The sequence below is a fragment of the Polypterus senegalus genome, chromosome 3 (genome assembly GCF_016835505.1).
Source record: "Polypterus senegalus isolate Bchr_013 chromosome 3, ASM1683550v1, whole genome shotgun sequence".
Taxonomy (NCBI): Eukaryota; Metazoa; Chordata; class Cladistia; order Polypteriformes; family Polypteridae; genus Polypterus; species Polypterus senegalus.
The window spans coordinates 280,561,646-280,575,838 of record NC_053156.1 but is presented as its reverse complement, the minus strand read 5'-3'; the positions used below and the strand labels follow the sequence as shown (position 1 = coordinate 280,575,838).

General features: G+C 43.7%; 1 protein-coding gene across 2 annotated transcripts in view; it reads left to right on the top strand.

Annotated features, from left to right (window-relative positions):
• Positions 1–5,725, top strand: part of LOC120526234 (chemokine-like protein TAFA-5) — an 87,267-nt gene extending 81,542 nt beyond the window's left edge. For both annotated transcript variants that reach the window (XM_039749293.1, XM_039749292.1), the window contains one exon: positions 5,329–5,725. In XM_039749293.1, coding sequence (XP_039605227.1) covers positions 5,329–5,337 — 9 coding nt within the window. In that variant the 3' untranslated portion in view covers positions 5,338–5,725. The remainder of the gene's footprint in view (positions 1–5,328) is intronic.
• Positions 5,726–14,193: the final 8,468 nt, after the last annotated feature.

The following is a 14,193-nucleotide window of genomic DNA, read 5'->3' as shown; positions in this document are numbered from 1 at the left end:
AGGCTAAAAGATAGAAACAAAAATACATGGAGCACGCCAGTGCCTTCCTGTTAATGTACTACTACTGCCATACAGTACACTGCGAGCTCTTCAGATCGGAGAAACTCTTCCTCGTGCTAGCACATAGTGTTCCTCGGCAGCACCACGTCAGGCCACAGTTTGAAATCACAGTGATAGTTACGTACCAACAGTTTTAATAGTGTTTTGTAGCTTTTTTCTTTTGGTATAATTAATCTACTATACATTGTTATGGCCATTAAACATATGTGTGTGGTGTTGGAATTCTCACAAGAAATTGAAATTATGAAACATTTATGAAACTGCAAAAGGGTTTCAAGTATTGCTTCAATTTACAGAGTAAGAAGAACAGCGAACGATATAAATCATGATGCCAACAAAATTGAGAAAGTGTTGAAACTTGAAACCATTGATGGTAATGTTCTTCTGTATTGTAATTTTCTTTTTAAATTCTGTTATCTTTTGTTAATATACCCTATTTACATGTGTACCACGCACACATTTTTTCCTGAAAATTAGCATTAGAAAATCAGGTGCATGTCACACGACACGAGGAAATGTAATTCTGTAATGCTTACTTTCTTCTGCTTGGGCTCGCTCGCTCTCTCGCTAACTTGCTCGTGCTCTCTCTCTCTCTCTCTCTCTCTCTCTCTCTCTCTCTGTCGCTTGCTTCCTCGCGCACTGTTACTCTCTCTCTTACTCTCGCTCTCTAGCTCGCTTGCTCGTGCTCTTTCTCTCTCTGTCACTTGCTTGCTCGCGCACTCGCGCTCTCTCTCGCACTCTTTCTCGCTCACGCTCTCTCCAATACAATCACAACGAGCGTCTTACACGAGGGCGCGTGGTACACGAGTAAATACGGTATTTTGACATGTAGGCATCTTGTGGTGCGCCGTACAGGAGCAGAGAGTGATGGGCCTGGATGAAGGGCTTCTTAGGAGATAAGTGACAGGAGAAGTGAGGAGGAAAAGGAAGGTGCCCCAGAAGGAAGTTTTGAGTAGAGAGTCAGGAGACAATAAGCAGGAGTGTTTATGGTGTAGGGAGAGAAAGACAGAATGTGAATGGCAGGTGATAAACTGATTGGTAGGGAAAGCTTTCTTTTATTGCTTTGGAGGTGTGCTTTGTTACCCAGATAACGGAGTATAAGGTAGGGCACCATTTGTTACGGAATGTAACAAAACTCCAAGTAAAACGTAGAAAACTCCAGTACCTCTGAGGTGTATTTGCTTATTACGTTGGACATTACAATATTATATGAATTAATTCATTTTGTTATTCCTATATTGTAGTTGTTTTGTAAAGAAATATGATGATTCGCTAAACTAATCTATTGTATACCATTTTTAAAGTAGCTATTCTGTTTTCCGTCTTTTCTCTTATCTGTCACGACCTCGGTCCCAAACGCAAAGGATAATCAAAGTTTTACTGTATTATTTTTGCATTTCACAGTTACAAAATTACCTCCAAAATAAATTTTAATGCCAGTTTCATGAGTACAGGAAGAGATAGATGGGGCTGAGATCTCCAAGGGCCATCCAGTCTCATAAAGATGAAAGGTGTATAAAGGTTTAATGTGACTCACGGCATCCGTGTCTCAGACAGGAGTGAAACGTTTCGGTATTACGCCATCTCCTTTTAAATTAGCAGACCAGAAGAGATTAAGTTTGACTCTGGGTTCTCAGGGGGGATAGCAGTTGGCATCACTCGGTTTCGGTAGAGTTGAAAGGTCGAGGTGACCTAGGCGGGGACACAGGATGATAGATCCTGAGCTTCCCAGTGTCACCCAGTCTCATTTACAGTTAAAAGATTTGAGGTGACTCAGGATGACAAAGAGGGTCAGTAGCTGTGGTGGGTTTTTTGGGGGCACAGGCAGGTGACACCACAGTCTCCTTTGGGCTGCTTATAGCTGACATGGGGGAGGCAGCTGGATGGATGAGGTCTGCAGGACTCTAAAAATATCCAAATCTTATTATGTGATATCATCTACTGTTAAATTCTGCTCTGTACTTCTAAAATTTTTATTTTTATGCTGTATTAAGGATTTGTTCTGTTCTGTGTATTGTGTTGTATTGACCCCCTTCTTTTGACACCCACTGCACGCCCAATCCACCTGGAGAGGGGTCTCTCTTTGAACTGCCTTTCCCGAGGTTTCTTCCATTTTTCCCTACAAGGTTTTTTTGGGAGTTTTTCCCTGTCTTCTCAGAGAGTCAAGGCTGGGGGGCTGTCAAGAGGCAGGGCCTGTTAAAGCCCATTGCGGCACTTCTTGTGTGATTTTGGGCTATACAAAAAATAAATTGTATTGTACACATGAACTCTACGGCATTTGTTGGCATCCTGGCTCAACCTCAGCTTGATTGCTTTGGAACTTTTCACCCCATAGCACTTCCAGGACAGAGAATTTAAATTTTGTTAATGGTGGTATTTGATGCATTGTTGGTAATAAGAAGGCTATTGTACCCTCTAGTGAGTGTGGTACAACCTTGGGGATGGGATTTGAGGCGTATCCCTAGAAATCTCACTTTTTTTAAAAACCTACCTGGTGGTGGTGGGAGGCTCTCATAGATCTCATCTCATCCCCTGAGATCCTCCTGTGTCACTAGACACCAATGTCTAGACGTGTGCTTACCCTTCTTATGCCATTTGCACCCAGAACTCCTTCTTTTACAACACAACAAGCAAAGATTGATTTTTCCAAGATATAAAGAGAAAACGGCATAAATCACTAGCAATTACCGTGAATGGGCGGCTGTGAGAAGGCTTCATAAATATTTATTTGCACCGCTTCAAATTTATGAAATTCTGTTCTGATTTACAAAATCATATTTAAGTCTATTAAAGATTCATATGAACAGTTTAGAATGTCAAATTTACAAATTTGCAGCATGAATCATTTATGTAAAAATAGACAAGATACATATTTCTGCCAAGTTTCCCAATCTTAAACATAAATATTCTTTAGCCGTATCATGAGCTTCCCTAATTGTTGTTGTGTCCGAAATGAATGTGGAGCTCAAGCATGCCATACGTGAGGGGGTGGACAGTGGCCCAGTCTTGGCACTTTATACTCCCACGGCTTCACTCCAGAACTGTAGATGGTGGTACCGTGCAAAGTGCTATTATTGGGCATCCTTTTGCGCGTAAAGGCAGGTGGCATGTGGAGCAGCACGGAGGACCTCCTAAAGTGAAGAGGCAGAAGAAATAAGATGTGAGGGCAGAAGGTTCCACTTGGGCCTCACACCATGGCATTTTCTAGTGTCACCCATAATGAAAATTCTTACTGTGCTGTGATGGTGGCCTTCTAGTATCCCAGTCTCTCCAGTAGACTCAGAGAGGTGAGATGTAGCTGGGCTAAAGAAATAGCCCACCAAAAAAAGATTTCTTATATATGAACGTCTGCACGTGGAAGTATGTGTGTCTGCCTGTCTGGCCCGGAAGTGAAAGGTGGAGTTGGGGTAAGGGCTCCACCTCCAAGGATACACAAGCGAGGCGAGCACGTCAGCAAAACGAAACCTCCGAAGAAAGACAAAGTCGCTTAGCCGCTAACACACAAGCGACACCAGCATGTCAGCAAAACAAAACCTCCCAGGAGAGAGACGCCCAGAGATGTTCCTTTCAATTACCTGACATCTCTACGTTTCAGTTTTTTTTCTGCCGATTTCAATAGTTTCTAGGACCCCGGGCTTTTTACAGCATGTGCTTACACAGCTCATTTTTTATAAGTTACTTACCCCATGTTGTTTGTATTGATGACCAAAAAAAAATGTTTTCATGCAGAATTGAGATAACAAAGACTCTGACTGAAAAGGCCTCTATGGTGACCAATGATGGACAACAGCAAACAATATCAAAACTGTCCATGAAGAAATCTCACATTACTCAAGTCATAAAATGTCCAGTTATATGCTCATAATGTCCCAAATACATGCCTTTTTACTGAAGTATTTTACCACCAACACTTCAGAAGTGGTCATCCAACCAGAAGCTAAGCATGTTTAGGCCCAGCCAGCATTTGGATGGTTGACTATCTAGGAAAGCTTGGGTTGCTGCTGGAAGAGGTTTAGGTGAGTAAGGGGGGCACTTAGTGGAAAGTGGATCCCAATGCCCAAGTCCAGTGATGAGGATACTGTGCTGTAAATATGGCGCTGTCCTTCAGATGAGATGTAAAATGGAAATTCTGACTTTCTGTGGTCATTAAAGGTCCTTGGGCATCCTTCAAAAAGAGTAGGGTGGCTGAATTGCCCACCATGGCCTATTCATTCTGGCTCCCTAACCATCCTCTGTCCCTAACTATCACCCCTCACCCCTTCACCACCCAATGATAAAAGGCCCTTTTCTTTCCTGGAGACAAACAGCAGCTTATTGTTGACACAAATGTGCTGTCCTTGTGCCCCAGGCTCCAGTTTCTTTCTTAACTTTCAAAGCAAGCTCCCCATCTTTAGGCCCGTGTGGGTCACAGCCTGCAGATAGCAGATTGGGGAATGGATGACTTGGAGTGAACCTCATCTGGGCAGCGCAGTGTAGGCACTGGCCTGCTTTTGTGGCCTTATTTTGGAGGCCTTCATACCCTTCAGCTGTGTTTGGAACTTTTAACCCTAATAGAAAAAACATTTTTGACAAATTATTTTAAAAATCAACTATTAGAACATTTGGTTTGTCAATACAAATGCTTGATAGAGAACATGTTGTCACACGCGTGCGACTGGGAGGCAGCTAAAGGGCCTGAATAATAGTAGTACCATGCCAGGCCAGAGCGGTGGCGAGCTGCACTGACCTCTCTCAGTCTTCTGCAGACCATCCACGGGAATTCAGATGCCTATGATGATGGCACGTCCGGTCCCGGCGCCATTGATGATGTCATGTCTGGTCCCTGATGATGTCACTTCTGATCCCGGTCCAGATGATATCACTTCCTGTCTCAGCCTTTAAAGCCTAAGTCAGTTCTGTGTTGGGTTTAAACCTGTCAAGAAGTCAATACGATTTACCCATTTGCAGCCAGGGCACAATGTATGGGTGGCTGCCCCAAACCTTTTTGACATCTTTAAACTATTCTTGTGACATATGTGTATGTATCTTTTAAATTTCAGAGAACAGAGATGATTGTCAAGGATATCTTTGCAGGGCACTGCATATATAGTTTCTTACCATAGAACAGTTCATTAAAGATCACAAAGTAACGAAGTTCTGGACAATAAATTAAACAGGTCCCAAAGCCAAAAACACTGAGCTTCCAATATGAAATTAGGAATAAAGTGAAGTATAAAGATAAACCAGAATGTATTGAGTTACACTCCTGACCACTTCTTCTCTCCACAGGTTTCCTGACCACACGAAGACAGATGGAGGCACTCATCACACACAGCATCACATCTTCACACACCTGAATCCTGAATCTTGACCGCATGGGAAGGACTTCATCTGGCTGGAGCTCAGGCCCCATCACAGTCCCACTGCTCAACGCTTTGGACAGAGGCAGCAGTGGAATGGACCTGCCCAGCTCTGCCCAGTGGAGGAATCACTGAGGAAGCTCAGTTTATGCAGACTGTGGAGCAATGAATGGTCAGCAAGTCCGAGTTGCTCACAAGAGTGCCCCCTCCTGGTTTGTTGTGGACTGAGTTGGCTGCACGCACCACACTGGCACAAAGAAAGACATTCAGTTGGGCTGTAGAACTGAACATTTTTTCTGAAGCAGATGCAGCTCTTACTCCTCAATGTGGGGTGCACATTTTTTTTGAGGGGCTGGTGACCTGGAGAACGGCTTTTATGTGGTGCATGGCTACGAGAAACTTTTTGTTTATTTGTTATTTTTATTTACATTGTCAACTGCTGAGAATGTCTGGTGGTCAGCTGGGGTTGGAGGGATACTGGCCATTTCTTCTTTCTGACCATTGGCCAGCTTTCCATTTTACCTGGCAGGCCTCTGAACTGGGTCGGCAGACTTTTTTTTTTGGGTGGGGGGTATTCCCCAGTTCACCAGTTCCCCAGCTCTCCAGTGTAGAAGCGGGCTGATAACATGGCATTCCAAGATGAGGGTGATTTGAAGCACCATATCAGAATAAACCCTGCGAGATGGTGGTTGTGCCCAAGTAACAAGCACATGAGACCAAAGTTGTGCCCATAGGGTAGGTAAAATGTCAACACTGCCTCTTTACTCGAGTGTCAAATGTTGAAGTCGAGACAATGGATGTGGAAGTGTGAATGGGTCCCTCCATCAGCCTTAATGCCAACCTCACCAGCCTCCTGCTTAGTCCTGTGTCAGAACTTGCTGACCTGTTTGCTTCATTCAATTCCAGTCTCCTAACAGAAGATGGCCAGCAACTCCTGAAGAGTATATGCATCTACTCTGCTCTTAATTATTGAGCACAGAAAAGTCTGATAGTGGCCAGGCACTTACACCTTGGAAACATTGACCAAAAAATAATGATTAAAAAAAAAAAGAATCTTGCCGCTCTGCTAGTGGGTGCGTTGTTTATTGTGGAGCATCCAGACCTTCACACAGTGGCATTGCCCAAGCACCTGCATTGGCAGAATACACCTTGACCTCTGTACTCGGGTAACGGCTTCCTCATCTGTCTTCTTCAAAAAGGACTTTCTTTGTTGTGCCAGTTGCCTTCATGGGTCCTCTCTGGGTTTTGCAGAGTTTCCAGCTGTGATATTAGTAGTACCAACTCATTCTGTTCAACTGACTTTATTAAATGGACATTTACAAAATCCCGGCATCATAGAATGTGTGCATTATTAGAAAAAACGGGAAGGTGTCCCATCTGTGTGCACTCCCTCTCCAGTCCATGATCTGATTCTCCCATGGCATGGATTAGGAGTGGATGATAAACTGGCTGATCTGGTGTCCCGGAAGAAATTCATCTTACGGTATGAATTTTGGAAAATTGCAAACAAATTTAAACCTACAACATGTTCATGTAAATCTGTACATACCAGTGGAAATGGGATATGTGATTCTGTGGCTGTGCATTCGTATCTTAAAGGTAATGTGGAACTATGTATGTATGTGAACCGTGTGTACGGAGTAGTGATGTGCACTTTACAGACAAGTCGATGCAAAAAGGAAGGGAGGAAGGGAGGAAAGGAAAAGTGCAGTGTTTTTATTATAGCAAGACTCACAAAACTCAAAATGGCTTTAATTGAGTTTATGTTTGCATTTTTGTGAGAAATCCAGGACAGATTTTAACATCTATTCCGAGATTTTCTTACCTAACGAGTGCAACTGTGATGTTAGTTTCTCACTAAAATGCATATGGAAAAAGTTCACATGTTTTTAATGTCTTCCCGCTATGCCACTATTTTGCCCAAGCCACGTCGACTGTTGTTATGGTAAATTACCCACAAGCCCCTGAGAGGATGTGACATTGTGGGTGCGACCATATAAAGACTGGTACAGAGGAACCTCAGTTCATGACCATAATTCATTCCAAAACTCTGGTCGTAACCCCATTTGGTCGTGACCCGAAGTAATTTCTTCCATAGGACTGTATGTAAATACAATTAATCCGTTCCAGACCGTATGAACTGTATGTAAATATATTTTCTTTAAAGATTTTTAAGCACGAAATAGTTCATTATACCATAGAATTAATAGTGTAATAGTAAACTAATGTAAAAATATTGAATAACACTGAGACAAACGCCCAGACTCCCTGCTCAGCTGCTCGCGAGCCTGCGCTCTCTCTCTCTCCTGCACCGGCTTTATTTATTTAGTTATTTATTAAAACTGGCCTTTTTGATGGGAGCTGTGGACCCGCTATACCACAGGAGGAAGCTGGTTTGAGAGGAGGTTACAGTTCTGAGGGCGAGTCCCTCTGCGTGTTGCACCGAGAACAATGTACAGTACAGAGAGAGACTGAACACGTGTGGAAATCATCGGTGCGCACAAACCGAAAGGGAAACTGGCTTGTTTGGCACCCGAGTTTGTGGTCATGAATAGATTCAAAAGTTTGGTGAACCTTTTGGTCGTAACCCGATTTGTACGTGTTCCGAGACGTTCGTGAACTGAAGTTCCATTGTACATGCAGTTTCAAACTCTCCAAGTATTTGGATATAAACACTGTTGCTGTTAGGGTATTTACATTGTATTCAAAACTCTTTTTGGTTACCGAACATTCATTCTGGCATTAGGGTCTTTGGTTTCTGCATAGCTTTTTAAAACCTGATGATCTCGCAGCTTGATTTTAGGGTTACGACTTTGGCTTCTCTTCTGAAATTGCTTTCTTCTTCTTATCCCATTATTCCAAAAACTTCTATGACTTTTTGTGTCGCAACAACAGGGGCAAAGGCTTCTAAACTCAAGAAAGGGAGAGAGGAATCATAAAATCCTCTGGTCCCAAATCTCTTAAAAATGTTTCCTTATGTTTAAAAAGTTGATTATTAACACAGAATTCAGAAAACAAGATGAAAATCAAGGAGAAAAGCAATAATTTAAAAAAGAAACCCTAAAAGCAAACAAGCCAAAGTCCATGATATACATAACAAAGACAAAATTCTGTGTCAAAGAACTGAAAAAACCACATAGTGATAAAAAGTACTCACTATTCAAATGGTGAAGAAAGAAGAGCCGAACAACAGAAGTGAATTGGAAGGCCACAGCTCTAACACTGAGACTTACTCAGACTTATATAGGCCAGAGGGTCAGCCCCACAGCTGCAGCGTCAGGGGGCCCCGTCCCCTTAAGCTCAATATATAAAGACACACTTGATATAATAAGCACAATAACAATTCATTAAATGTAACATAACTAATAATTTAAAATAACAACCGGGGGTCAGCCCAACAGCTGCAGCTCCATCCCCTTAGGCTTCTTATACAGTACATAAATGTCAATGTGTGGAAGTGCGTATGTCTGTCTGAATTGCAAGGCTACAGTATGAAGCTCAAAGAAAGCGAAACTGCCGAGAAAAAAGAAACTCGCTTAGCCACTAATACACAAGCGAGGTGAACAGATCGGCAAAATGAAACCTCCGAAGAGAGAGAATTTCGCTTAGCCACTAATAAACAATGTAGACGAGCACATCGGCAAAACAAAACCACCGAGGAAAGAAAACCTTGCTTAGTCGCTGGTGCACTACCGATGCGATTGATTTAGCTGTCCATTTTGTTAGGAGCATTTCATTATCACATTTATTTTTGTGTTTGACTTTTTTGTTTCCAAATGACCAAGTTTAAGGGGAACAGTTGGCTTGGCACTCCAACAGTTGCACCAGAGCCCAGAAGCTTTATCACAGTGCGCAGACACACAGTCATTAAATGAGGCTTGCGATTTCCCACTCTTGGTTTCAGCGTATGGAGACTGAATCATTTCATCGAGTGGTGGAAGTCGGAGGATTTTGGTCCCCATTGGTCAAGACTGAATCGCTTCCTCACACCTTTATCCAATTTAGACATTTCAGCAAATGGATACTTGATCATTCCTTCAAGCTGATTGGGAAATTGGCGAAAAGACCCCTTGCTGTCACAGGCCCCTGGGTGTGCACCCATAATGCCCTGATAGTAGATCTGCCCCTCCTCAGCTGTAACCAATCACTATGCTTTGTGATACTTTCATAACTGTACAGATTAGTTTGCTGCTTCATGTCTAGACAGCAGAAGATGCTTGTTAGGATATTGTTATTTTTTTATATCTATTTAAGCGTGAGGGGTATTCTGGGATATTTGACACAAATATATGAACAAAATTAAGGAGAACAGGCCAGGTAGCCCTGTCCTTTCTGACACTAACCCCCTCTGTTTTTATCCAAGTTGGGACTGGCATCAAGTTGCCTCCTTGGTGGCTAGAGGGTCTAGTTGTGTTGTGGGATCTACAAATGTAGAAGATCTGTGAACAGGAGAGAACACAGGAGGACTGGAGGAACAGTGTGATTGTACCCATTTATAAGGGGAAGGGCAACATTCAGGGTGGTGGAAACTATAGGAGGATAAAGTTGATGTCACACACACAATGAAAACTTGAGAAAGGGCTATAGAGAGAAGGCATCGGGAAGAGACCACCATAGTGGAGGAGCAGTTTGGTTTTATACCAGAGAGAAGAACAACTGATGCAGTCTTTGAATCAAAACACCTCATGGAGAAAATCTGAAAGGTTTGTATGCGGTGTTTATTGATTTAGAGAAGGCTTGTGATAGCCTGCAATGTCAAGAGGTTTGGAGGTTCGTGAGAGAGGAAGGAGGGCCAGAGAAGAGTGTGAGGATTGTCCAGGATATGTATGAGGGAGTGAGGACTCGGGTAAGGCGGTGTTGGGATAACAGACAAGATCCCAGTTACAGGAGGTCTGCACTAGGGTCTTCTTGAAGTCCTTACCTCTGTGATCTGGTTATGGATGTGCTGAGTCATGGGAGTGCAGGCTTTTTGTTGATGCCATTATGATGTCTATCACCAGAAAAGAGGGACTAGAGAGGAAGTTGGAATGGAGAAGGGCTTTTGAAGACAGAGGGCTGAAGAAAACTAAGATGAAGAAGACAGAATATATGTGGTGTAATGATGATCAAGATTCAGAAGTTAGTCTGCAGGGAGAGCTACTGAAAAGAGTTTAAATATCTAGGATCAGTGGTAGCCCAAGATGGAACACTAGATGAAGAGATAACTCAAAGAGCGCAGTGTGGGTGGGACAGTTGGAAGACGGTATCAGGAGTATTGTGTAATTGAAGAAGTAAGGCAAAGGTTAAAGGTAAGTTTTATAAGTCAGTGGTGAGACCAGCAATGATGGAGCTGAGACATGGGCAGTAAAGGGCGAGCAGGAGAAGAAGTTCAATGTGGCAGAAATGGGAACGTTGAGATGGAAGTGTGGAGTTACAAGAAAGGACAGAATTAGTAATGAGACAATCAAAAGTGGGACAGACATCAGAGAAAGTACAGGAAATTAGGCTGAAGAGGTCTGGATGTGTGATGAGGAGAAAAAAGGAATATGGGGCTAAAGAGTGATGGGAATGGAAGTGCAGGGGAAGAGAAAGTGAAGGAGGCCAAAGCAGAGGTGGGCGAATAAAGTAAAAGAAGATCTGAAAGAAAAGACCTGACTGGTGAGAAGGTGTAGGACCGAGATGTATGGAGAAGGTTGGTCAAGCATTTCGACCCCATGTATTGATGGGAAAAGACAAAGAGGAAGAAGAAGAAGAAGGCCACCAGTCCAATTGCTTAATTTCTCCAAAGTCATTTCCAGTCGGGTTCTGAAGGTCTCTGAAGTCCTGCTGTCTACCACACTCCTTGTGAGTAGATCAGCTTTGAAACATCGGTATAAAATCTGCCCTGAACAAAATCACAACCGTGTTTCCGTGTTCTTGATCAAGTCACACTCTCGATTCACTGGACTCAGTCCCTTCATAATTTTAAACACTTTGATTTTCATTTACAAGGTAAGCTCCATTCATTCACAACATCCTTTAGTTAAAGTTTCAGCTGATGTGCACAGAGAACATAACAGCTCTCGTAGGTGCTAATACTGCTGTTTCACCAAGTGTAACTAGTCTTGTCACCATGTCATCAGCTTTGTTGTGTTTTGCTGCAGAGGTGCAGACATTGTAGCTTCCTCCTGTGTGCGCTGATGAAAAGAGAAAGGAAAATGACATACAACCCAAATGTGTACAATGTAAATAAAGCCAGAATGCAATGATTTGCAAATCTTATAAACCCTTTATAACAAGAACAGGCTGGAGATGTGAAAAAGGTTTGGCGCAGCCACCCATATATTATTTCCTGGCTGCAAAATTAGATTAAAAGGATGTACAGTGGGCACAGGTTTGAGTCCAAGACAGAACTGATTCTCTGGTACAAAGATGGCGGCTTTAAAGGAGAGTTGGGGAAGTGACATCATCATTAGGGCCGGAACCGGAAGTGATGTCATCGGGGGTAGGAGGAATTTCTTGTAACACTTCTCCACAGAAGTGAGAGAGTCAGTGCACGCCGCCACCCCTTGGTCTGGCATGGAATTACTCTCATTCAGGCCCTTTAGCTGCCTCCCATGCGCACGTGTGTGACACCTTATTTTATTCACCACAGAACACAGAAAGCACGTCAAATGTTGAATGTGAGACATTTTACTGTTTCATGAAAAATATTTGCACATTTTGAATTTGATGGCAGCAACACGTCTCAAAAAATTTGGGACGGGGAAACAAAAGGCATGAAAAATAAATAGTTCTGTAAAGAAAAAAACCTTTTTGCAACTTATTAGGTCAATTGACAATAGGCACTTCCCAATAAAACGTGTGTGTTGTTGAACTGAAGTGAACTCAATGGAGGCTCTGATCGGTGCTCTCGAAGGACCAAGTGAGAGTCTGAGTGTCTGGGATTACGAGTGTCCTGATAAAAAGCAACATCCAGGCCTGTAATGAGCTCTTGGGCACAGCCATTAGCAGTGTGTCTGTCTGTGTTGAGAGTGTCGACCTCGTCGAGAGGTTTAGTTACCTCGGCAGTGACATTCATGTCTCTGGTGACTCTTCTGTGAAGTCAGTAGATGGATTGGGAGAGCATGGGGGGATCATGAGGTGACTCAAAAGGAGTGTGTGGCACTCCAGATATCTCTGCAAAAGGACGAAGGTCCAAGTCTTTAGAGTCCTGGCCTGTCTTGCTATACGGTTGTGAGACATGGACGCTATCTAGAGACCTGAGACGAAGACTGAACTCCTTCAGTACTGTGTCTTTTCAGGGAATCCTTGGGTAGCGCTGGTTTGACTTTGTGTTGCTCACAGAGTCCCGAATGAGGCACATTACCTGCATTGTGAGGGAGTGTCAGTTACGGCACAACAGCCATGTGGCGCGATTCCCCAAGGCTAAGGAGACGCCCACGTAACATCTGGCTGTAGCAGATAGATAGTCATTTCTGTAGGGGTGAGACTGGACCGCATGCCTACCTTTTACCAACCATAATCCCAAGCTGTTTCATCGTGTTTGGTGCGGCAACGTGCTGCGCCAGTGCACGCTCCCCAACCTGACCTGTTGCTGAACTTGTGTCCTGGTGTCTGTTGTGTCAGGTGGTTAAGGCGCTGTGTAGCCCCTGTTGACCACACCGGGGAGCAGACCCAGGCTGAAACATAAACCCCACTGGCCCTTAATGTACAAACACCCCCGTTGTCATTATCTCCATCTCAAGAGTGGTACACGCACACTGCTGTCGTTTTCTTCTTAGCTCTCGTGATGTTCAGTGTGGATGTGCACCAAATCCTTCCAGATGTGAATGTAAATCTATCTAGAACCCTCCACAAACATCACAGGCGTCTCGGCAGTGGTCTTCTTCACCTGCATTTGGAAGAGTGGCCACCTCGGCCGCAGCACCGTCTGACTTCGAGTGTTGAGAGATGGTAAATCGTTGTATTTCTTCGGAGGAGCCGAGCCGGCCCTAATCACTCAGTTGTTAATTAACATCATTACACAGGTTATTAAAGATGCTAATGATGAGACAGTATAGCTTCCATCCGCCGACACGCTGGAAAAGCCTCCTTTATTGTGTTTGCAACATTTTTTGCCATCTGGTACGAGTGTTAATCAGCAGCACTTATTCTTTATCAAGGATGTGTAACTACGGCATGAATAATTTACAAGATGGTCTGAAAGCAAAGTTATCATCCGGAAAACAAAGCAAAGCAATGAGCTACCTACCATTTAAAGAGAAGAGCAGAGCACACCATCAAGGGGGGCTTGGGTGTGTGTGTGTGTCCAAAAATTATAAAATGTGGCGAGAGCTCAAATAAAGTGAGCATTCATACGAGATGTGGCTGCCGAGTGTGCCGTGTGTGTGTGTGGGTGTGTGCATGTGTGAGAACATAGTCTGTTACTGTGGTACATCCACAAAGTGAACTGTACTGTGTGAAATAATCAGCCTTGACGCACACAAAAAGCTCCGGGGCAGCCACCCGTATATTATCCCTGGCTGCAAAAGGGTATGCAGAGTTGCCCTGAAGTGCATAGATTGGAGTCCAAGAGCGAAGTGACGTACGCGCAAGTAGTCTGGTCTTTTAAATCAGGGAACTGGAAGTGATGTCACCGAGGGCCGGGACCGGAAGTGACATCATTCTGACCCTGGAACTGAAAGTGTTGTCATTCTTGGGCTCAGAAGTGACATCATTCTTGGGTGCGGATCAGGCAGAATTTCCTGTAGTTGGTCTGGAGAGATAACAGAGGAAGGTTTAGTGCCCCCCCCCGTCACCCCCTGGCTGTATCCAGCAGGGGGCTCTAGCTTCC